Here is a 24,719-nt window from a genome sequence, read left to right on the forward strand (position 1 = left end):
CAGTATTCTAATTCTTAAGGTAATTTTGTTCTCTTGGGATAGTATTACTGTCTGTGTAAATAACAGATATGACTGATGACATTAACTGAACTTGAGCGTGATTGTATCAGACCAATTTATGGATCCCACATTTTATAGACCTAAATGTATTATGTGTGATAAAAAGGAAGCTACTACAGGAATATTTGTACCCACAATACTGTTGAATGAAAAAGTGAAATTATCAATACTCGCATAAATCAATCCCTATGTGTGTTGATGATTTGAAATTACAATTATTTCGCAATTTTGTGGGAAATAACTTTTTAGACATTCTCTGGGGTGACAGAGGCGGAGCAACATGAGTACTGACGACCTCTTAGTAACTGATCTAGAGCCAGTTGTTGTTTGGATCAACGCTCATTTTTAAAGCAATGCTAGCGACAGTTGATCCAGAGTCAGTCATAATAAGTAAAGGCATTTTTTTAAACGGTCGAGCGTAAACACAATAGCGAAACCAGGAAATGCAAACTTGGGTGATATTCCCACATTGTTGTTCGCTTTTATAGAGGTGTCACTATTTCGGTTTGAGAGTTTCTGTCTGGAACTGATAGAGGAACCGATGGGAATTATTTGCAATGAAGTGGTGTCATGAGTAGAAACCACTGGGTTTCGACTTGTGCATGTCAGTGGGAACTTCGGGAGACAGAGCACTGACACGAATGAATGTCCACGGAAGTTGCAATGTATTCTGATGAGGATAACCAGAATAATGAGGACTGGATGACAAATTTGCCAGAGGAGCTGTGGGATGTGCCTCTTTCAAGTCTCGCCATACCAGGTAACTTTATTCAACTGCATGCAGACTGTACATGTTTAAATTAATTCATTAAACGTCCACAATCCTCTCTTCTTCACGTTGACAGGTGGCCAATTGCGATAGGCTCTCTAATCTTCAGTAGCCAAACTAATTTGCCTAAAGAGACATTATTTTCATTCTGTAGCCTAATCATGATTATATAACCATCCCTACAATTTACAATTATATAACCATTCTTACAAGTATATAACCATCATTACAATTACAATTTCTTTACAAAACTAATTACCGAGGTAAAGACAGATTCAGGTTGGATATTGCCTGTAATTTTCCTTAAATCCACCAACAGCAGTTAGGGACCATCAACATAGTGACAAGTCAAATTCTTCCAATTTCAATAGCTCTTTAACCATTACTCCTAAAACGTTCAAAACGGGTTCTAGCTAACCCGATGGGATAGACACACATTGCACGCACTTTTTTTGTCGATTCACATCTCACACTATTTTAAATTATTTATTTACATTTTTTAATTTCAATAGCACCTTGGTCATGTGACCTACTGACTTAAAACAAGGTTCAGAATGTCCACTGACTACCCTTCTACATTGCACAGCCTTTAGTTTGTCCATTTTCATCTCACAATTTTACATTCATCTTCTGTTTTTCAATGTTTATAATTTCAATAGCTCCTTGGTCATGTGACCTACTGACGTCAAACAAGGTTCAGAATGCCCACTGACTACCCTTCTACATTGCACACCCTTTAGTTTGCCCATTAAACTCACACAATTTTACATTAATTTTGTAAACATTCTAATTTCAATAGCTAGTTGGTCATGTGACCTACTGGACTTAAACAAGGTTCATAATGAGGCTCCGCTTTCACGGTCTGTATTCATACTGAAAATCAAGATCAAGCGAGCTTTTGCCCTTCTGCTCCACGAAAAGTTTCTGTCCTCCCTGAGCTCGCCTTAGGACACCTGCGTTACCGTTTGACAGGTAAGACCCCAGTCAAACTCCCCACCTGCCAGAGGCTGTTCACCTTGGAGACCTGCTGCGGATATGGGTACGGCCCGGCACAAGATTTACACCCTCTCCCCAGGATTTTCAAGGGCCAGCGAGAGCTCACCAGACACCGCCGAAACCGCAAAGCTTTCCAGGGCTTGGGTCCCTCGGGGCGAACCCATTCCAGGGCGCCCTTCACAAAGAAAAGAGAACTCTCCCCGGGGCTCCTGCCAGCTTCTCTGAGATCGGTCGCGTTACCACACTAGAAGCTTTTGCGACGCCCGTCTCCGGACATTCTGAAAGTAGTTTGAGGTCAGTAGGTCACATGACCAAGGCGCTAATGAGATAAAAATGGACTAACTAAAGGGTGTGCAATGTGTCGGCCCAGTGATTGGACATTCTGAACCTTGTGTGAGATCAATAGGTCACATGACCAAGGAGCTAAATGAAATTCAAATATAAAAAAAGTTTGTTCTTTGTTTACACTCCCTAACTAATTCAACTAGGAATACAAAATGCTGCTCACATTTCCACATGTTTATCAGCTTTTTCAAAGCGAATGAATGTCCAAATTGTGAAAATAAGACCTGTGCAATGTTGTGCACAGTTTCCCCAACATCATGACACTTATTTGGAGTCTGTGGCTCAAGTGGTTTGAAAGCTATTGAGGTTTGAAAGCTATTGAGGTTTGAAAGCTATTGAGGTTTGAAAGCTATTGAGGTTTGAAAGCGCGAATATCGATCAAATATCCAACCTGAAACTGTCTTTAGTTCTGTAAACAAATCTTTCATTCATCCCTATTTAGGAAGTCATGATGCTATGAGCTACTCCCTGGACATCAACTCTCCTCTGATCCGCTCTGAGTCTGACACCTTTAGACTCCTGGATGGTCTCTTCTACTGCCTCACCAGACCTGCTATCTACAGGTGGTCTACCACGCAGGTACAGGGCCTGCTAATACCTGTTGTAAAAAAAACTGGTTTGCCCGGAGGCTTTGAATAGACGACTAATGGCTAGGTAGGGTGAGCATAGTATGAACGCTATAGCCATCTTCTTGTCGGAGACCAAAATGGACGGTTGTATTGTGAATAGCGTTAGCTTGAGCAACAATAGTGGAATCGGTGGTTTGCCTTCAAAATAAAAGGCCTACATTAAAACTGATGCAAATGGATAACAATTTTGGAATCATGCAACAACTGGACTCTGGCCTAATATAATTTTGGTACAGATTAGAATAACAGGTTGAGTTGGAGTCACAGGAAGTTGAACCGTGTGCCACAGGATAAGCGGGTCAGGTCAAGTGTGAGATATGGGGTTGGTTGAGACAGACAGGTTGTTAGGCAGTAGGTTGCCACAGAGTTGTGGTGGCAGTGTTCTCACTTCCTCTCTCAGCCAAACTTCTCACGCGATGGTGGTTCATCACTTAAAGTATCTATGACACAGCCTGCCTGTCTGTCTTCTCAAGCATAGGATTCCAGTAAACCATGCATATATCATTATGAAGACTAGGATTCCAGTAAACCATGCTTACATCATTATGAAGACTAGGATTCCAGTAAACCATGCATACATCATTATGAAGACTAAGATTCCAGTAAACCATGCATACATCATTATGAAGACTAGGATTCCAGTAAACCATGCATACATCATTATGAAGACTAGGCTTCCAGTAAACCATGCATACATCATTATGAAGACTAGGCTTCCAGTAAACCATGCATACATCATTATGAAGACTAGGATTCCAGTAAACCATGCATACATCATTATGAAGACTAGGCTTCCAGTAAACCATGCATACATCATTATGAAGACTAGGATTCCAGTAAACCATGCATACATCATTATGAAGACTAGGCTTCCAGTAAACCATGCATACATCATTATATACATAAATTTTTTTAGAATATACCTTTATTATTCCCCAAACCCTACCACCCCTCCCCCAATTGGAGTAAACTAATTAACAATGACACTTAGGCTTCTACCTTCAGTTTATACATACTATACACGTTTTACAGACACAATCTATTTTACAATAGTTATATTTTGTTTGTTTTTAGTTCTTCCTCTATTTCTGATGTCCCTCCAGTTAAATTTCTATTTGTAACTGTGCTATTTCACAAAAGTTCTGAACCTATATACATTTGACAGACCCCATATGTTTTACATTGGTTATCTTATTAGTCCCACCCTTCAGCTCCATTCAACCCCTCCCATCTATCTCTCAACACCATCCATTTTGGATTTCTATTTGCCATACATTTTTCAACTGTGCTGTGATGCTTCACAAAAGTACTGAACCTTTCTATTCTCATAGCTTCTACAGATTGTACATTAAAAATATATTTTTTGCTAAAATAATTATATTATTGATTGATTGACTATGGCTTTTCAAATCACCCAGTATTGCTGTCTGCAGTGTTATTTCTAGGCAAATGTTGCAATTCTTCAGCCATTCCTGGACCTGTGACCAAAAACGAGCTACATACGGACAATACCAAAATAAATGACTCTGGCTCCTCACAGCAAAATCTGCAGAGCTGGGAAGATTGTATCTCCCATATATATAACATTCTATTAGTTGCAAGAATTTTGTATAGTAATTTAAATGTAAAAATGAGAAGTTTTGATTCAGGTGTTTGGCGTATCAATTCATAAACCATGTGCCATGGAATGGGTACATCGCAAATCTCTTCACAACTATTTTGCAATTTATATGGCACAGCTGTCAGTTTTTTGGTCCTTAAATGAAATTGGTATATGTTTTTATTTTTCACACCCTTCTTTAACCATTTAGTGCAGGGCCGACATGCAAGTTCCTTACTTTTTTCCCCTTCTACTTGCCTCTTCCATTTTTGTGGTAATGCTGCAATTAGTTGGTTGTAATTTTGGGTAGAGCAGGCATTTCCATGTCGGTGTTAGCTGCATGTGTGACAACTCCACCAGTCCTATTTGTATCATTCACAAAAATTATACCTTTCTTAAACATTTCTTCAGAAAATTCATTTTTTTAAATCAATTAGTATATTTGAGTTTAACCACAATATTTGTTGTATTATTTGTTCTGTCTTTTCAGGTGGATTAAACTGAAATTGCAACCAGCTTTCTAAGGCTAGTTTAAAAAATAACGATATTTTGGAGATTATTTCCTTTTCAAACAACCGAAAGTGAGCAGGTGTAATCTGAGTAAAGGGAGAGGTTGTAATCTGAGTAAAGGGAGAGGTTGTAATCTGAATAAAGGGAGAGGTTGTAATCTGAATAAAGGGAGAGGTTGTAATCTGAGTAAAGGGAGAGGTTGTAATCTGAGTAAAGGGAGAGGTTGTAATCTGAATAAAGGGAGAGGTTGTAATCTGAGTAAAGGGAGAGGTTGTAATCTGAGTAAAGGGAGAGGTTGTAATCTGAGTAAAGGGAGAGGTTGTAATCTGAGTAAAGGGGGAGGTTGTAATCTGAATAAAGGGAGAGGTTGTAATCTGAATAAAGGGAGAGGTTGTAATCTGAATAAAGGGAGAGGTTGTAATCTGAATAAAGGGAGAGGTTGTAATCTGAGTAAAGGGAGAGGTTGTAACCTGAATATAGTGAGAGGTTGTAACCTGAATATAGTGAGAGGTTGTAACCTGAATATAGTGAGAGGTTGTAACCTGAATATAGTGAGAGGTTGTAACCTGAATATAGTGAGAGGTTGTAACCTGAGTAAAGGGAGAGGTTGTAACCTGAGTAAAGGGAGAGGTTGTAACCTGAGTAAAGGGAGAGGTTGTAACCTGAGTAAAGGGAGAGGTTGTAACCTGAGTAAAGGGAGAGGTTGTAACCTGAGTAAAGGGAGAGGTTGTAACCTGAGTAAAGGGAGAGGTTGTAACCTGAGTAAAGGGAGAGGTTGTAACCTGAGTAAAGGGAGAGGTTGTAACCTGAGTAAAGGGAGAGGTTGTAACCTGAGTAAAGGGAGAGGTTGTAACCTGAGTAAAGGGAGAGGTTGTAACCTGAGTAAAGGGAGAGGTTGTAACCTGAGTAAAGGGAGAGGTTGTAATCTGAGTAAAGGGAGAGGTTGTAATCTGAGTAAAGGGAGAGGTTGTAATCTGAGTAAAGGGAGAGGTTGTAATCTGAGTAAAGGGAGAGGTTGTAATCTGAGTAAAGGGAGAGGTTGTAATCTGAGTAAAGGGAGAGGTTGTAATCTGAGTAAAGGGAGAGGTTGTAATCTGAGTAAAGGGAGAGGTTGTAATCTGAGTAAAGGGAGAGGTTGTAATCTGAGTAAAGGGAGAGGTTGTAATCTGAGTAAAGGGAGAGGTTGTAACCTGAATAAAGGGAGAGGTTGTAACCTGAATAAAGGGAGAGGTTGTAATCTGAATAAAGGGAGAGGTTGTAATCTGAATAAAGGGAGAGGTTGTAATCTGAGTAAAGGGAGAGGTTGTAATCTGAGTAAAGGGAGAGGTTGTAATCTGAGTAAAGGGAGAGGTTGTAATCTGAGTAAAGGGAGAGGTTGTAATCTGAATACAGGGAGAGGTTGTAATCTGAATACAGGGAGAGGTTGTAATCTGAGTAAAGGGAGAGGTTGTAATCTGAGTAAAGGGAGAGGTTGTAATCTGAGTAAAGGGAGAGGTTGTAATCTGAGTAAAGGGAGAGATTGTAATCTGAATAAAGGGAAAAGGCCATACTTGAACATAGGATGAGACATTGCTACCAATTTACTAGAGAACCAGTTTGGAGTTATGTATAACTTTTGAATGACTGATGCCTTTAGTGAGAGGTCTAATGCTTTAATATTTAACAATTTCTGCCCTCCAAATTCATATTCATTATATAAATAGGCCCGTTTAATTTAGTCTGGTTTGCCGTTCCAAATTAACTTGAATATTTTTTGTTCATATCATTTAAAAAGCAGATCAAAAGGTGTAGGCAAAACCATAAGCAAATAGGTAAACTATGATATGACTAAAGAGTTAATCAGGGTGATTTTTCCACCAATAGACAGGTATTTTCCTTTCCGTGGTAGCAAGATCTTATCTATTTTTGCTAACTTTCTATAAAAATTTGTCCACATCTCCGTCAGACAACGTTAGCTAGTGTTAGCTGCCAAGTTAGTGCAGTGTACTTAGCTAGTTAGATATGTTATGCTAGCTAGTTTAAACATTTGGCATTGGCAATAAGTGAATTCAATTGTTTCTTCGTCATCTTGCTTGGTAGTTACCTAGCTGTGGCCATCTGACATGTATAGGGCTGTGGCCTACAAGCCACTGATGCAGTCCTTTGGAACATCCACATTTTAAAAAGTCTAATAAATCCATGTAATATAGTCTACACCATCACAATAAATCCATGTAATGTAGTCTACCTACACCGTCACAATAAATCCATGTAATATAGTCTACCTACACCGTCACAATAAATCCATGTAATGTAGTCTACCTACACCGTCACAATAAATCCATGTAATGTAGTCTACCTACACCGTCACAATAAATCCATGTAATGTGGTCTACCTACACCATCACAATAAATCCATGTAATGTGGTCTACCTACACCGTCACAATAAATCCATGTAATGTAGTCTACCTACACCGTCACAATAAATCCATGTAATGTGGTCTACCTACACCGTCACAATAAATCCATGTAATGTGGTCTACCTACACCGTCACAATAAATCCATGTAATATAGTCTACCTACACCATCACAATAAATCCATTATTTATTTTAGACAGGTCTAAAGAAACATGATATGAAGAAAATGTAGTTTATTTCAGAAGAACAGAATAGCATACTCTGAGTTGTCCTCATGTTAGGTCCTGATCTGGTTATGCCATATGGCTGTGGGCTACACTTGTTTATTTAGCAGACATGATTTACTTAGAATTCCTTGGAATTATTTGATATTATTTTATAGTATGAAGAACACAATTGAACAAAGCTGAATAAAATAGAAAGGATATTTTCTCCAAAAGATTTGAGGGAGTGTGCAGCTGTAGCCACTCTGTGTTGAGTGGTTAACAAAGGAACAGGTCCTCCTATAAGCTTCATGTAGAGTTATTAATGTAACTTTAGTTGTTCTACACATGTTGGGCTATAAACATTTTGATGTTTAATACATTCTAAGGCTGCATGATGAGACTAATGATGATTTGAAAAAAGTCACTTGAAAGGCATGAGCTCTGCTTTGTTTTCTGCGCAGGCTGTACACACTTCATCAGTCTCTCATTCACAAGCACTTGATAATGCCTAGAATTTCACTGCAGCATCCCCTTTGTGTGGTCGTAATGTGCCCTAAAAAAAATCCATGCCGTTTGTCGGCCAGTGGCCGTTGTGCCCTTCTCCCTGAGTGCTGCGCGCTCCATCATGTGATCGGGTCTTTCTCACAGGCTACAAGTGAAGACGGACACATCGGGGATGCAACTGCACGTGTCTTTATCCAATTCCGAGGTGCATATTGAAGATATTGGAAGAACTGTCCACATAGATTACTTTTCGTCAGCCAACAAGATGAGTAGGCCTAACGTACAGCAAAAGCACTAGCCTATGTCAATCTACTATACCCCATAGTATAAAAGTCAACATTCTGTGCGAGAAATAAATAATCAAATCATAATCAAATAAACATAGTCTAGGACAGTTGAGGGATAGATCCCAAATTAATACAACCACTACCATCAAAAAACATGTTTTATGCAATGTGGCTAACGCAACAGATCAGAAGATTTAGCTTAAAATGTTGAACTGTTATGCTACTTCTTCACATTATAAGCGCAATAATGCGCCCATGGTAGTAGGCTATTAGCACCAATTAGCGGAAAAAAACATTATCAAAAATGACCACGAATGCAATTATGCATGTAATGCTTTTATTATAAAGGTGGATTTTTATGGTGACAATGATCTTCCCCAAACTGGAACCTCACGCTCTGCGTATGTATGCCAGTTAGGCTCTACACCCCTTGTAAAGCGGATTAATGTGCTTCATTTAAAAAAGTTATTTGGCCTTTAGTTGTAATACAAACCTTATTAAAACATATAGGCCTATGGGCTAGTCTACATGAGGTGTGATACTAACCTTATTAAAACATATAGGCTTATGGGCTAGTCTACATGAGGTGTGATACTAACCTTATTAAAACATATAGGCTTATGGGCTAGTCTACATGAGGTGTGATACTAACCTTATTAAAACATAAGGCCTATGGGCTAGACTACATGAGGTGTGATACAAACCTTATTAAAACATATAGGCCTACTGGCTAGGCTACATGAGGTGTGATACAACCCTAATTAAAACATATAGGCCTACTGGCTAGGCTACATGAGGTGTGATACTAACCTTATTAAAACATATAGGCCTACGGGCTAGGCTACATGAGGTGTGATACTAACCTTATTAAAACATATAGGCCTATGGGCTAGACTACATGGGGTGTGATACTAACCTTATTAAAACATATAGGCCTATGGGCTAGACTACATGGGGTGTGATACTAACCTTATTAAAACATATAGGCCTACGGGCTAGGCTACAAGTTATAGGCTTATGTTGTCACTCATCAGACTATTCTTGATTTAATCTTGTCTTTACATACACTAAATATTGTATGTGTGAAATTTGTTTTGATTTAGAATGGACCATTATCATGCACCTGTATTGAAACGGGTAGCGGAAAAAATATAATCTATGCACTTAAATAGCGAAGAGAAGACGCTTTTCCCCGTGGTTTATTTACATGCCAGCCAAGTAGGCTATACTCTTGTTGTAAATATAAGCAATGTGCTTAATATTAGGAAAGTTGAGAAATAAATATAGTAGGCCTAGCCTATAGAAAGCTGGTAGGATCCTCCTCTTTTTAATAGAGGCCATCACTCTGTTTTCTTATGCATAGCCTATAGAAATGTTGAGCAACATGAGCTCATGGGCTCTCATGAAGTGTTTGATTAGATTTTCCATTACATTTGCATTGATGTCAGAGTGATTAGAGGGACAATAAAGTGCTGAGTACCATGCAGTAAGCAAGTTTGGTGGTTACTAATGACCATCAGTAGCATCAGAGCTTGGAAAAGCCTAATTACAGTGACTAAACGGTCATGACTGCCGGTGTGGCGGTAATACGGTCATGCAACAGCCCTAGGCTTGCATCAACAAAATAACAACATTGGTGCAGATAGCTGGGAATCTAGACCATAAGTAAAAGACACAGATATTGTCAAACAACGTTACTGCCACCTTCTGGTTTGGAGTATTTTAACAAGGCTGTGTGGCTGACGAGGTCTTTGCTGTGTGAACACAAAAGAGATTGACTGCCCACAGGTGCTAAGTACTGTAGTCTGGCGAACGTTTGACAGTCTGACCTTTAACGGCAGAAACATTGCTAGACCGACATAGTCTCCTCTCTTGCTAAATGCACAATTAAAGGGGAATTACACAAAAACATCTAAATATTTTTTCCCCCAGACCTAAATAATTGTCTTCTGGTGTGATGTTCAGTGCATTTGGAAAGTATTCAGACCCCTTGACTTCTTCCACATTTTGTTATGTTACAGCCTTATTCTGAAATTGATTCAATTGTTTTTTTCCCTCATCAATCTTCACACAGTACTTCATAATGATAAAGCAAAAACTGTTTTTAGAAATTGTAGCAAATGTATTAAAAATAAACTGAAATATCACATTTACATAAGTATATGTCCGTAAACACGGAATATTAAATATGTCCGTAAACACTGCAGCCAGCTCTGTGGCAAGGGATGCTGGGCCGGCAGCCCTGCGGGGGCTAACGCATCTCCCAGTCCTGCAGCTGAAAAACATCCCCACATCATGATGCTGACACCACTATGCTTCACCGTAGGGATGTTGCCAGGTTTCCTCCGTACGTAACACTTGGCATTCAGGCCAACAAGTTTTTATTAGATCAGAGAATCTTGTTTCTCATGGTCAGAGTCTTTAGGTGCCTTTTGGTAAACTCCAAGCGGGCTGTCATGTGCCTTTTTACTGAGTGGCGGCTTCTGTCTGGCCACTCTACCATTAAGGCCTGATTGGTGGAGTGCTGCAAAGATGGTTGTCCTTCTGGAAGGTTCTCCCATCTCCACAGAGAAACTCTAGAGTTCTGTCAGCGTGACCATCGGGTTCTTGGTCACTTCACTTCCCTGACCAAGGCCCTTCTCCCCCGATTGCTCAGTTTGGCCAGGCAGCCAGCTCTAGGAAGAATCTTGGTGGTTCCAAACTTCCAGTTAAGAATGATGGAGCCCACTGTGTTCTTGGGGACCTTCAATGCTGCAGAATATTTTGGTACCCTTCCCCAGATCTGTGCCTCGACACAATCCTGTCTCGGAGCTCTACAGACAATTCCTTCGACCTCATGGCTTTGTTTTTGCTCTGACATGCACTGTCAACTGTGGGACCTTTTATTCAGGTGTGTGCCTTCCCAAATCATGTCCAATCTGTTGAATTTACCACAGATGGACTCCAATCAAGTTGTAGAAACATCTCAAGGATGATCAATGGAAACAGGATGCACCTGAGCTCAATATTGAGTCTCATAGAAAAGAGTCTGAATACTTATGTAAATTTTGTTTTTTTAATACACATTTACTTCAATTTCTTAACCTTTTTCACTTTGTCATTATGGGGTATTGTGTGTAGATTGCTGAAGAAGAAAAAATGTAATCTATTTTAGAATAAGGCTGTAATGTAACAAAATGTGGAAAAAGTCGAGGGGTCTGAAAACTTTCCTGAAAGCACTGTAAGCTTTGACGTGGACCCTGAAAACCAATTTTCAGTGTTTCTATATCAATAATTGTAATAATTGAGAGTAAAAAACAGAAACAAATCATAAACAAATAAAAATAAAACCGAGAACTGAATTCAGGAAAGTTATTTATTTAAATAATGTTTTGTTTGTTTTTGCCCTTCAAACAGGAAAAAGGTATTGTGGAGCAGCTATCAGAGGGGATTCGATACTTCGACCTCCGAATCGCCCACAAACCGTACGACCCGTCCAACGAACTGTATTTTACACACGTCATTTACACTCATCTGACAGTGGTGGTGAGTAGAAGGAATACTATGCCTAACTATTAATTAGACATTTTTTTTACTACATCGTCAGTTGTTACAAAGAGCTTTATAGTTACCCAGCCTAAGCCCCAAAGACCAAGTAGAAACAGGAGAGAGAGAGAGAGAGCACAATGGCCAAGAAGAGCTCTCTAAAAAGAATACGCAATATTGGGAGGATCATTTCTCATATATTTAATATTTCCTGACTGGTGGCTGTACAGGAAACTCTGAGGGCCGTAGCCTCGTGGTTGGAGTCTCACTCCAGGGAGGTTGTTATCCTAGCATGCAGTCACTTTGAAGGACTCAACGACAAACTACATGAACATTTAATTTTCTCACTGAAGAAAATCTTTGGGTCTAAACTCTGTCCTCGCAAGGTAAGCTTTGTTATTTCTATAACTGTAGTCAATGTCAATAGCTGAAAAGATTGATACATATACAACATTTTTGCTAAGCATTACCAGTAGGTCTCTATCGAATTGGATTGCTTTACTGAAAATACTGTATTTCTTCAGTAAATTGAATTAGATGTTTAGTTAATGTTCAGCATGAGAGAAGGCTTCACTAGCTGCCCAATACTACCTACACAAATCACTAGCTGCCCAATGCTACCTACACAAATCACCAGCTGCCCAATGCTACCTACACAAATCACTAGCTGCCCAATGCTACCTACACAAATCACTAGCTGCCCAATACTACCTACACAAATCACTAGCTGCCCAATACTACCTACACAAATCACTAGCTGCCCAATGCTACCTACACAAATCACTAGCTGCCCAATGCTACCTACACAAATCACTAGGATGCTTTCCTTTCTCTGCCCAGGGCTGAAGTTGTGCACTATACAGGGAATTGGGTGCCATATGGACAGCCGATAACAGAGGCTACTTGTTCTTCTGTCTTTCCCTCCAGGAGACAGTGGTGACCCTGCGTGGTCTGTGGGCATTGGGTTACCAGGTACTGCTGTCGTATGATGACCAGTCAGCAGCACGACACCAGGCTCTGTGGCCAGGTATACCGTACTGGTGGGCCAACCAATACACGGCCAGCGGGGTGGTCAGCTATCTGGACTGGCAGAAAGACATGGGACGCCCAGGTATGTGAAAAGCCCTAGACTAAAAGTAATAAAGGACTTTGAGGTTCAGACATGTTACAGTGCCTAGTCTAAACACCCCTTGCACAGTCTTCACATTTTGCCGTCTTCTAATTTAATAATTTTTTGGGATTAAATCATATATTTTTCCTACAGATCTACACAACCTACTCCACATTTCTGATTTGAACATTTTTCAAATTAATCAAAAATGAAGATGTCTTAATTGTGTAGGGTTAGGGTATGTCTTCACACCCCAAGTGATAATACTTGGTGGAAGAGCCTTTAGCAGCCATTACAGCTGTGAACCTGGTTTGAATAAGCTTCAACCAACTTCGCACAACTCAAGTTTTGTGGTTTCAGCTTCATGTTATGGGTATTTATTGTGGCGTCAGCATCATGTTATGGGTATTTATTGTGGTTTCAGCTTCATGTTATGGGTATTTATTGTGGTGTCAGCTTCATGTTATGGGTATTTATTGTGGTGTCAGCTTCATGTTATGGGTATTTATTGTGGTGTCAGCTTCATGTTATGGGTATTTATTGTGGCGTCAGCATCATGTTATGGGTATTTATTGTGGTGTCAGCTTCATGTTATGGGTATTTATTGTGGTGTCAGCTTCATGTTATGGGTATTTATTGTGGTGTCAGCTTCATGTTATGGGTATTTATTGTGGTGTCAGCTTCATGTTATGGGTATTTATTGTGGTGGCAGCATCATGTTATGGGTATTTATTGTGGTGTCAGCTTCATGTTATGGGTATTTATTGTGGCGTCAGCATCATGTTATGGGTATTTATTGTGGCGTCAGCATCATGTTATGGGTATTTATTGTGGTGTCAGCTTCATGTTATGGGTATTTATTGTGGTGTCAGCTTCATGTTATGGGTATTTATTGTGGTGTCAGCTTCATGTTATGGGTATTTATTGTGGTGTCAGCTTCATGTTATGGGTATTTATTGTGGTGGCAGCATCATGTTATGGGTATTTATTGTGGTGGCAGCTTCATGTTATGGGTATTTATTGTGGTGGCAGCTTCATGTTATAGGTATTTATTGTGGTGTCAGCATCATGTCATGGGTATTTATTGTGGTGGCAGCATCATGTTATGGGTATGCTTTTCACTGACGGGGACTGGGGAGTTTGTCACGATTAGAATAAATATAGAAGGTGCAAAGCCCAGGTAAAAACCTAAATGAAAACCCGCCGTAGTCTTCTGTAAACCTAACCCTGCAATAGTGTTGTATTTTTCAGTGGGACAATTACAAAAAAATGTATGACAGACACCAGAATGGATTTTCACAATGTGTTTCTGAATGGTTTGAATATTGCTGTCCACCAATAACTCCTGACCAAATTTACTGAGAAAAAAAACAATGGATGTACAATATGTTGCCCTAAGAGTTATTGATCACATCTGTAATGGTTGACAAAGACGCTTCCATCAATCTTCGCTCTGGGGTGGGAAGACATACGCAAACAACATATCTTCATTCATTTTTTTAGGTTGTGTAGATCAGTATGATTTTATTTTACATTTAGGGCTGTATTCAATCAGATATGCTTTAGCTGACATTTGCATAGCAAATAGAGTATGGACACTTCCATAGAGCACAAACCCATATGTTATATGAACTGGTTATCACACTTTGAGGTTAGAAAAACACCTACCATGTGTCATGACTGTCCACGAGAATCCAAATAGGTCAGATCAGGTTTGCAATGAATGTAGAGGGGGAAGGAAAGAACTAGTTGGGATTAACAACCACATCCTGTTGTAAATCAGGGGAGAAGATCCAGGCCTGTACTATCCAAATTCACCAAAGGAATGTGCTTTGTCTCAACAGACCTTTTTCCTGCTGAAACTCTTAACACGCTCAAAAGTGAATAGTGGAACATCTGTAACGTAGAACGGGGGGGAATGGTCAGAGGCGATCTATAGAACACTAATGTCCTTTTTGTTTGTAATTTTTTGTTTTTGTTAAGAGAGGGATGTGATTTGAGAAGTTTTAAGATAATTGTTTTACAGAACTTTGCACAATGACTAATCACCGCCCTGAGTGAGGTCAGGGAGCGTGTCGGCCTGCCGGAACCGCCCCTTTCGAGCAAAAGGTATAAATGATGGGTTTAGAAAAAAACACATTGGACCAGAAAATGGAAAATCGACTCTGTAGTTCTGTTCAGTACTACACGACAAGTCACCAGATACCGGACAACAACAAAGAAGGACAACAGTTGTTGGAACTATTTTGGATAATCGGAACCTTACAAGCGTGCCGCGAAAAGGCCCAAATCCCTTTCTAAGGCTGCCCCGTTCACCGTGAGATCTCCGGCGAAACCAGGCATTTCACGTAAATACATACATGATTTCTTGCTCAAAGCGGGCGGTGGTTCATGTGCAAAGTATATGGTTAATGTAGGGTAGAGTAGTTTCTGAATGTGGCAACGTTAAGTGTCTCTGTCCCCCTCTCTCCATCTCTTCTTTAACAAGCATCCATGTTGTCATTCCGCTAGGGACCCTTTTTCAGCGTATTATGTCTCCAGTCAATATCGGTGTAGTATGTGTGTTTATCCTGTGTTCCCATTTAATTAGCTAGTAAATAATAATTCAACCAATTTCTGTAGTACTGAATAAAGTAAGGCTCGGGTTTTTGCAGATGCAATGTTACGACTGTTCAGAATGGTAATATGATACGAGGTTATGATTAAATTGACTGTTTATAGATGTGATAGGTAAATTCGGGAGATGGTAACTCTTTAAAGAACCACTCTCGTGGTGCCCCAGATCCTAATGAGTTCATTGTTACATGATGAATTTAACAATTAAACATATTTTAGTTAATTAGATAAATATCAGTCCTCAGATTAATGTTAAAGTCAAGTAACCAGATGAAACGTACATTAACTATTGCTTGATTTCAGAGGCACAACTCTCAGCATGACCTATAAGCAGATCAAGATGGCGCCAATAGAGGTGCCAGCTTCGCTTCAAGTCCTTAGGAAACTGTGCAGGATTTGCAGTACACGAGCGAGAAACGCACTTGACCACTGCTACTCTAACTTCCGTGCTGCATATAAGGCCCTCCTTTTGGCAAATCTGACCATGACTCCATCTTGTTGCTCCCCTCCTGTTGCATAAACTAAAACAGGAAGCGCCCATGCTTAGGTCTATCCAAAGCTGGTGTGACCAATCAGATTCCACGCTTCAAGGTTGCTTTCGATCATGTGGACTGGGATATGTTCCGGGTAGCCTCAGGCAATAACATTGACGTATACACTAACTCGTGAGCGAGTTTATAAGGAAGTGTATAGGAGATGTTGTACCCACTGTGACTATTAAAACCTTCCCGAACCAGAAACCGTGGATTGATGGCAGCATTCACGCAAAACCGAAAGCACGTACCACCGCATTTAATCATGGCAAGGCAACTGGAAACATGACCGAATACAAACAGTGTAGTTATTCCCTCCTCAAGGCAATCAAACAAGCAAAGTGTCATTATAGACACAAAGTGGAGTCGCAATACAACGTCTCAGAAACAAGATGTATGTGGCAGGGTCTACAGACAATCACGGATTACAAAAAGAAAACCAGCTCCATCGCGGACATTGAAGTCTTGCTCCCAGACAAATTAAACTTCTTTGCGCGCTTAAGGACAAAACAGTGCCACCAACACGGCCCGCTACCAAAGACTGTGGGCTCTCCTTCTCCGTGGGCGACGTGAGTAAGACATTTAAGCGTGTTAACCTTCGCAAGACTGATGGCCCAGACGACATCCCTAGCCGCGTCCTCAGAGCATGCGCAGACCAGATGGCTGGTGTGTTTACGGACATATTCAATCAATCCCTATCCCAGTCTGCTGTCCCCACATGCTTCAAGATGGCCACCATTGTTCCTCTACCCAAGAAAGCAAAGGTAACTGAACGAAATGACTATTGCCCCATTGCACTCACTTCTGACATCATGAAGTGCTTTGAGAGAGATGTTAAGGATCATATCATCTCCACCCTACCAGATATCCTAGACCCAATTCCATTTGCTGGTGGCCCCAATCGCCATCACACTGCACAATCCCATCTGGACAAGATAAATACCTATGTGATAATGCTGTTCATTGACTACAGCTTAGCATTCAACACCATCGTACCCTTCAAACTCATCATTAAGCTTCAGACCCTGTGTCTCGACCCCGCCCTGTGCAACTGGGTCCTGGACTTCCTGATGGGCCGCCCCCCAGGTGGTGAAGGTAGGAAACAACATCTCCACTCCTCTGATCCTCAACACTGGGGCCCCACAAGGGTGTGTTCTCAGACCTCTCCTGTACTCCCTGTTCACTCATGACTGCGTGGCCATGCACGCCTCCAACTCAATTCAAGTTTGCAGACGACACTACAGTGGTAGGCTTGATTACCAACAATGACGAGACAGCCTACAGGGAGGAGGTGAGGGCCCTCCGAGTATGGTGCCAGGAAAATAACCTCTCATTCAAAGTCAGCGAAACAAAAGAGATGATTGTGGACTCCCCCCCCCCCTCCCCCATCCACATCGACGTGACAGCAGTGGAGAAGGTGGAAAGTTTTAAGTTCCTCGGTGTACACATCACTGACAAACTGAAATGGTCCACGCACACAGTGTGGTGAAGAAGGCGCAACAGTGCCTCTTCAACCTCAGGAGGCTGAAAAAATTTGGCTTGTCACCGAAAACCTTCAGTAACTTTTACAAGTGTACAATTGAGAGCATCCTGTCGGGCTGTATCACTGCCACTGGTGCGGTCTGCACAACGCATCACCGGGGCAAACTACATGCCCTCCAGGACACCTACAGCACCCAATGTCACAGGAAGGCCATAAAGATCATCAAGGACAATAATCACCTGAGCCACTGCCTGTTCACCCCGCTTCCATCCAGAAGGTGAGGTCAGTACAGGTGCATCACAGCTGGGACAGAGAGATTGAAAAACAGCTTCTATCTCAAGGCCATCAGATTGTTAAACAGCCAACACTAGCACAGAGAGGCGGCTGCCTACCTACAGACTTGAAATAATTGGCCACTTGAATAAATGGAACACTAGGCACTGTAATAATGCCACATTAAGAATGTTTACATAGCTCACATTACTCATGTCATATGTATATACTGTATCCTTCACTATCTATTGCATCTTAGCTGCTCTGTCACTGCTCGTCCATATATTTTATACTTCTCATCCCATTCCTTTACTAGATTGTGTGTATTAGGGTTTATGGTGGAATTTGGAAGATATTAGGTTTTGTTGTGAATTTTTTAGATATTAGGTTTTGTTGTGAATTTGTTAGATATTACCTGTTAGATACTGCTGCACTGTAAGATCTAGAAGTATTTCACTACACTCACATCTGCCTGCCATGTGTATGTGACCAGTAACATCTGCTTGCCATGTGTATGTGACCAATAACATCTGCTTGCCATGTGTATGTGACCAATAACATCTGCTAGCTATGTGTATGTGACCAATAACATCTGCTTGCTATGTGTATGTGACCAATAACATCTGCTAGCCATGTGTATGTGACCAATAACATCTGCTAGCCATGTGTATGTGACCAATAACATCGGCTAGCCATGTGTATGTGACCAATAACATCGGCTAGCCATGTGTATGTGACCAATAACATCGGCTAGCCATGTGTATGTGACCAATAACATCGGCTAGCCATGTGTATGTGACCAATAACATCGGCTAGCCATGTGTATGTGACCAATAACATCGGCTAGCCATGTGTATGTGACCAATAACATCGGCTAGCCATGTGTATGTGACCAATAACATCTGCTAGCCATGTGTATGTGACCAATAACATTTGATTTGACCTCTGACTGTTCTGCAGTTGAGGTGTAACCAGTGATGTAGTGGTAAAAACAGTTGAGGTGTAACCAATGATGTAGTGGTAAAAACAGTTGAGGTGTAACCAGTTTTTTTGAATTTTATTTAACCTTTTTTTTAACCAAGAAAAGCCCATTGAAACCCAGAGTCTCTTTTTCAAGGGAGACCTGGCCAAGAAGGCAGCAACAATCAATACATTACAGAATTAAAACATACATCATACGGCCCCAAAAAAAAAGCATTTTACACTCCTCTGTAACAGAGTCTCTATTTTACATTAATTCAGTGGCACTAACACATCCAGATGAAACATGGATTGTAGACTATTCCATGCCTCTGGTGCACAAGACAAGAAGGCAGTCTTGCCTAATACTGTGAATGTCCTGGGGACGGGGTAACTGCTGGTGGTGAAGGAGACCAGACTACAGAGGGAGTTTACCCAAAAGGGCTTTGTAGACACATGTAGCTTTCTGCGCATATCAAGTGAGGTCCAATCTACCATTTGGTACAATGTGCAATGGTGGGTGAGTGACTTGGCATTTGTAATAAAGTGCAAGGATGCATGATGAACAGAGTCCAGTCTCTGTCAGACAGAGGAGTCTGCATGATAAACAGAGTCCAGACTCTGTAAGACAGAGGAGGCTGATGATAAACAGAGTCCAGTCTCTGTTAGACAGAGGAGGCTGCATGATTAACAGAGTCCAGTCTCTGTAAGACAGAGGAGGCTGATGATAAACAGAGTCCAGTCTCTGTAAGACAGAGGAGGCTGATGATAAACAGAGTCCAGTCTCTGTCAGACAGAGGAGGCTGCATGATAAACAGTGTCCAGTCTCTGTAAGACAGAGGAGGCTGATGATAAACAGAGGAGGCTGCATGGTAAACAGATTCCAGTCTCTGTAAGACAGAGGAGGCTGATGATAAACAGAGTTCAATTCAAACTTCATAAGATTATCCATGTAAACTTTTAAAGGACAACTTCGCATCCAACCATATACCTCGATATTTGTAGGATGACACGTTTTCAATGGATAAGCCACCAGATGTGACAATGCAAACCTTCTCTGGCAGAGTTCTAGCTCTGGTAAAGGTCATATTTATTTTTTCTACATTCAAGACTGGTTTGAGACCATAAAGGGAGGCCTGCAGTGACTGAAAAGCAGTCTGGAGCTCTTCAACAGCCTGAACCAGAGAAGGAGCACAATATATGACTGGAGCATCTGTATGTCGTGTCTTTGGCATCATTCAACTGAAGACTTATTTTTATCAAATAAATTCTCTGTAATTATTATTACGTGATTAAACTAACTTAATCATGTAAATGTAATTAACTAGGAAGTCGGGGCACCAAGGAAAATATTCAGATCAAAGTTATAATTTTCCTAATATAACTTTCAGATATTTTAATATCTGATCAATTAGTCTTCTCTTCTAGTGGAGCAGGTTGAGAGTTTCATGTTCCTTGGTGTCCACATCACCAACAAACTAACATGGTCCAAGCACACCATGACAGTCGTGAAGCGGGCACGACAACACCTGTCCCCCCTCAGGAGCCAGAGTACTGGGTCCTCAGATCCACAAAAAGTTCTACAGCTGCACCATCGAGAGAATCCTGACCGGTTGCATCACTGCCTGGTATGGCAACTGCTCAGCCTCCGACCGCAAGGCACTACAGAGGGTAGTGCGTACGGCCCAGTACATTACTGGGGCTAAGATTACTGCCATCCAGGACCTCTATTCCAGGCGGTGTCAGAGGAAGGCCCTAGAAATGGTCAGACTCCAGCCACCCCAGTCAAAGACTGTTCTCTCTGCTACCGCACGTCAAGCTGTACCAGTACCCCCTGTATAGAGCCTCCACATTGACTCTGTACCGTAACACCCAGTCTATACTGCGACCTGTACGCTCTCGTTGGTTGGCCCTCGCTTCATACTCGTCGCCAAACCCACTGGCTACGGGTTATCTACAAGTCTCTGCTAGGTAAAGTCCCCCCTTATCTCAGCTCACTGGTCACCATAGCAGCACCCACTCGTAGCACGCGCTCCAGCAGGTATATCTCACTGGTCACCCCAAAAGCCAATTCCTTTTTTTTTCTTTTTTCTTAAAACTGCATTGTTGTAAGGCGTGTGTGACAAATACGATTTGATTATACCTAAAGCGGACATTGCCATTGGCTGCACAGAGTTTCGTGGAGAGAAATTCCATGTAGCCTTGTTGACAAGTTAGAACACTGGAATGGGAGATGTAATCTACACCTCGATTAGGATTCTAGAAATCCGTATTTAAATCATTTTTTACATTTGAGCCTAATTATTTGTATATAGCGTACACTTCCTCCTTTTGAACTTCTAAGGAGAGTAGGACGGTGTGGCTTCGTGATCAAGGTGTGTCTGCTACCGTCGGTTAATGCTTGATCTGATTCAATCTAGGCCTTACGACTGTGCAAGGGGTGTGTAGACTTTCACATGACACTGTATGTTATTACTCTTCAGATAGCAACATATCAAGAGGACCATGACAATGTCTAGTGATACTGTTGTGAACTGCCTCTGTAAAAAGGGCTTTATAAAATCCATTTGATGTGAAGGCAGTGTGTTCAGAGATGTCCTGTATGGCTCAATCTGTGTCGCTGGTGTGTTCTCCACTAACACAACATTAATCTTTACATTTCAATCACGCTGTAATGCTGAACTTCCGCGATACGGATTGAATAGAGCCCTTAAACTTTAATCCACGTTTTGTTTTGTTCAGATGGTTTCTTTGTGTCTGGTCTGAACCTGACGGCTGACCGCTCCTACATCGCGCTGCACCCCCGTCAGTCCCTGCAGACCCTAACTCTGGCTAACTGGAAGGAGCTGAGGCCGTGGCTGGAGGAACAGGTCCCTGGACCACACCCTAACAACCTCAACATCATAGCAGGAGACTTTATAGGACCTGTCCCCTTCTGTCCTCTGGTCATCAACCTCAATAGAAAACTGTTACGGCAGCAGAGGATGGATGAGAGGACTCTTAGAGGAGAGGATAGATGAGAGGAATCTTAGAGGAGAGGATAGATGAGAGGACTCTTAGAGGAGAGGATAGATGAGAGGAATCTTAGAGGAGAGGATAGATGAGAGGAATCTTAGAGGAGAGGATGGATCAGAGGACTCTTAGAGGAGAGGATGGATGAGAGGAATCTTAGAGGAGAGGATGGATGAGAGGACTCTTAGAGGAGAGGATAGATGAGAGGAATCTTAGAGGAGAGGATAGATGAGAGGAATCTTAGAGGAGAGGATGGATCAGAGGACTCTTAGAGGAGAGGATAGATGAGAGGAATCTTAGAGGAGATGATAGATGAGAGGAATCTTAGAGGAGAGGATGGATCAGAGGACTCTTAGAGGAGAGGATGGATGAGAGGAATCTTAGAGGAGAGGATGGATGAGAGGACTCTTAGAGGAGAGGAGGACTGACCGACCTACAGATGAGAAATAAAATACCTGGTTTAGGGAGTAATTCCATCAAAAGTAAGTAATTCAAAGAGAACAGAAAACTGCTACATCAGCAAAGTTATGACCGAGGACAACCAGCCATTATTTAGTTTCACTGGGAATCATACAGACCACAGAAAGTCATTCCAATAGAAGCCCTAGATACTTCAGAAATGGTTCACACCCCTTGACTTTTTACACATTTTGTTGCAGCCTGAATTTAAAATGGATTACATTGAGATTTTGTGTCACTGGCCTACACATAATTCCACTTTGACATGATGTGGTATTATGTTTTTAGAAATTAATTAAAAATGAAAAGCTGAAATGTCTTAAGTCTATAAGTATTCAACCCTTTTGTTATGTCAGGAGTAAAATGTGCTTAACAAGTCACACAATTAGTGTCATGGACTCACTCTGTGTGCAATAATAGTTTAACATGATTTCTGAATGACTACCTCATCTCTGTACCCCACAGATACAATTATCTGTAAGGTCCCTCAGTCGAGCAGTGAATTTCACACAGATTCAACCACAAAGACCAGGGCGGTTTTACAATGCCTTGCAAAGAAAAGCACCTATTGGTAGATGGTTAAAAAAAAAGCAGACATTGAATATCCCTTTGATCATGGTGAAGTTATTAGTTACACTTTGGATGGTGTATCAATAAGCCCAGTCACTACAAAGATACAGGCGTCCTTCCTAACTCAGTTGCCGGAGAGAAAGGAAACCGCTCAAGGATTTCACCATGAGGCCAATGGTAACTTTAAAACAGTTACAGAGTTTAATGGCTGTGATAGGAGAAAACTGAGGATGGATCAACAGCATCGTAGTTATTCCACAATACTAACCTAAATGACAGAGTGAAAAGAAGGAAACCTTTACAGAATAAACTATATTCCAAAACATGCATCCAGTTTGAAAGAAGGCACTAAAGTAAAACTGCAAAAAAAATTGGCAAAGAAATTATCTTTATGTCCTGACTACAAGGTGTTATATTTTGGGCCAATCCAACACATCACTGAGTACGACTCTTCATATTGTCAAGCATGGTGGTGGCTGCATCATGTTATTGGTGTGCTTACCATCGGCAAGGACTAGGGAGTTTTTTATGATGAAAAGAAACGGGAATAGAGCTAAGCACAGGCAAAATCCTAGAGGAAAACCTGGTTCAGTCTGCTTTCCAACAGACACTGGGAGATTTAATTCACATTTCATCAGAATAACCTAAAACACAAGGCCAAATATAGACTGGAGTTGATTACCAAGACAACATTGCATGTTCCTGAGTGGCCCAGTTACAGTTTGGACTTAAATCAGCTGGAAAATCTACGGCAAGACTGAAATGGCTGTCTAGCAATTAAAATAATAATAATGTGCAAATATTGTACAACCCAGGTATGCAAAGCTCTTAGAGACCCAGAAAGACTCACAGCTGTAATCGCCGCCAAAGGTGATTCTAACATGTATTCAGGGGTGTGAAAACATATGTAAATTAGATATTTCTGTATTTCATTTTCAATACATTTGCAAAAAAACATGTTTTCAGTTTGTCATTCTGGGGTATTGTGTGTAGATGGGTAAAAACAACATGTTTTCAGTTTGTCATTCTGGGGTATTGTGTGTAGATGGGTAAAAACAACATGTTTTCAGTTTGTCATTCTGGGGTATTGTGTGTAGATGGGTAAAAACAATTAATAACTGTTTTATTCAGGCTGCAACAACATGTGGAGTAAGGCGAGGGGTATGAATTCTCCCTGAAGCCCTTTCCCCTTTCAATGCTACGGGTTTTTCAACAGAAAAACTGTTACATAAATCTTACAGTACAGGTCAATATTTTGTTTTAGAGGGTCATTAAAGCCCACAAAAAGTCATTCCAATAGAACCACTAAATAGGCTACCTCTTATTCAGACATCCGTTTTTCCCTTTTCTATGCAATGGATTTTCAAATATGTACAGGAATATTCTACTTTTTTTACAGTGACGATATATTCAATTTAAGAGATCACATGCATTGTTTCTCCACTGAAACAAGCAGATCCAGCCCAGGTGAGATGTGAAACATGATAGACAGTTAATAATTAATCAATATACTGTCATACCATGTCACTTTCCTGTTAACATATTTACATTTAAATACATTTCATCATTCATACAACAAGAGTAGTTTGGTTTTCTGGTGAAACAGCTTTTTGTGTGTTCCCTAATAAAAGGATGTTATAACAGGAACTCTCGGTAACAGTGATTATTGGTATAGGCTTCAGCATGCTTCAGTTCGGCCAAACTCGCCTAACTGAACCAAACAAGTGTGCTCCATACTCCCTTAAAAGACCCTTGCTTGAAAAACAAGAAAAAAAAATGTCTATACTGGTAGTACCGTTTGTCCATTTTGAGACACCATAGCCATTATACAAGTATTTATTGTTGCTGTAGTGGGGACAGTAACAATACTCA

The 24,719-nt window shown here is 40.8% G+C and overlaps 1 protein-coding gene across 3 annotated transcripts; it reads left to right on the forward strand.

The window, feature by feature from the left end:
* The first annotated feature begins 378 nt into the window (after nt 1-378).
* Nucleotides 379-24,494, forward strand: plcxd1.2 (phospholipase C, X domain containing 1, tandem duplicate 2). 3 transcript variants are annotated; one of them, XM_036978959.2, is made up of 6 exons: nt 379-820; nt 2,613-2,749; nt 11,702-11,830; nt 12,061-12,216; nt 12,758-12,941; nt 21,549-24,494. In XM_036978959.2, exons 1-6 carry the CDS (start codon nt 706-708, stop codon nt 21,824-21,826), a joined length of 999 nt encoding a protein of 332 aa, XP_036834854.1. In that variant the 5' UTR covers nt 379-705; the 3' UTR covers nt 21,827-24,494. The 3 variants fall into 3 exon arrangements, with proteins under 3 accessions (XP_036834854.1, XP_036834856.1, XP_090092666.1); XM_036978961.2 differs by lacking the exon at nt 12,061-12,216 and having other exon boundaries at nt 398-820; XM_090236540.1 differs by lacking the exon at nt 2,613-2,749 and having other exon boundaries at nt 471-820.
* Nucleotides 24,495-24,719: the final 225 nt, after the last annotated feature.

The sequence above is a fragment of the Oncorhynchus mykiss genome, chromosome 5 (genome assembly GCF_057628025.1).
Source record: "Oncorhynchus mykiss isolate SJ-2025 chromosome 5, ASM5762802v1, whole genome shotgun sequence".
NCBI lineage: Eukaryota > Metazoa > Chordata > Actinopteri > Salmoniformes > Salmonidae > Oncorhynchus > Oncorhynchus mykiss.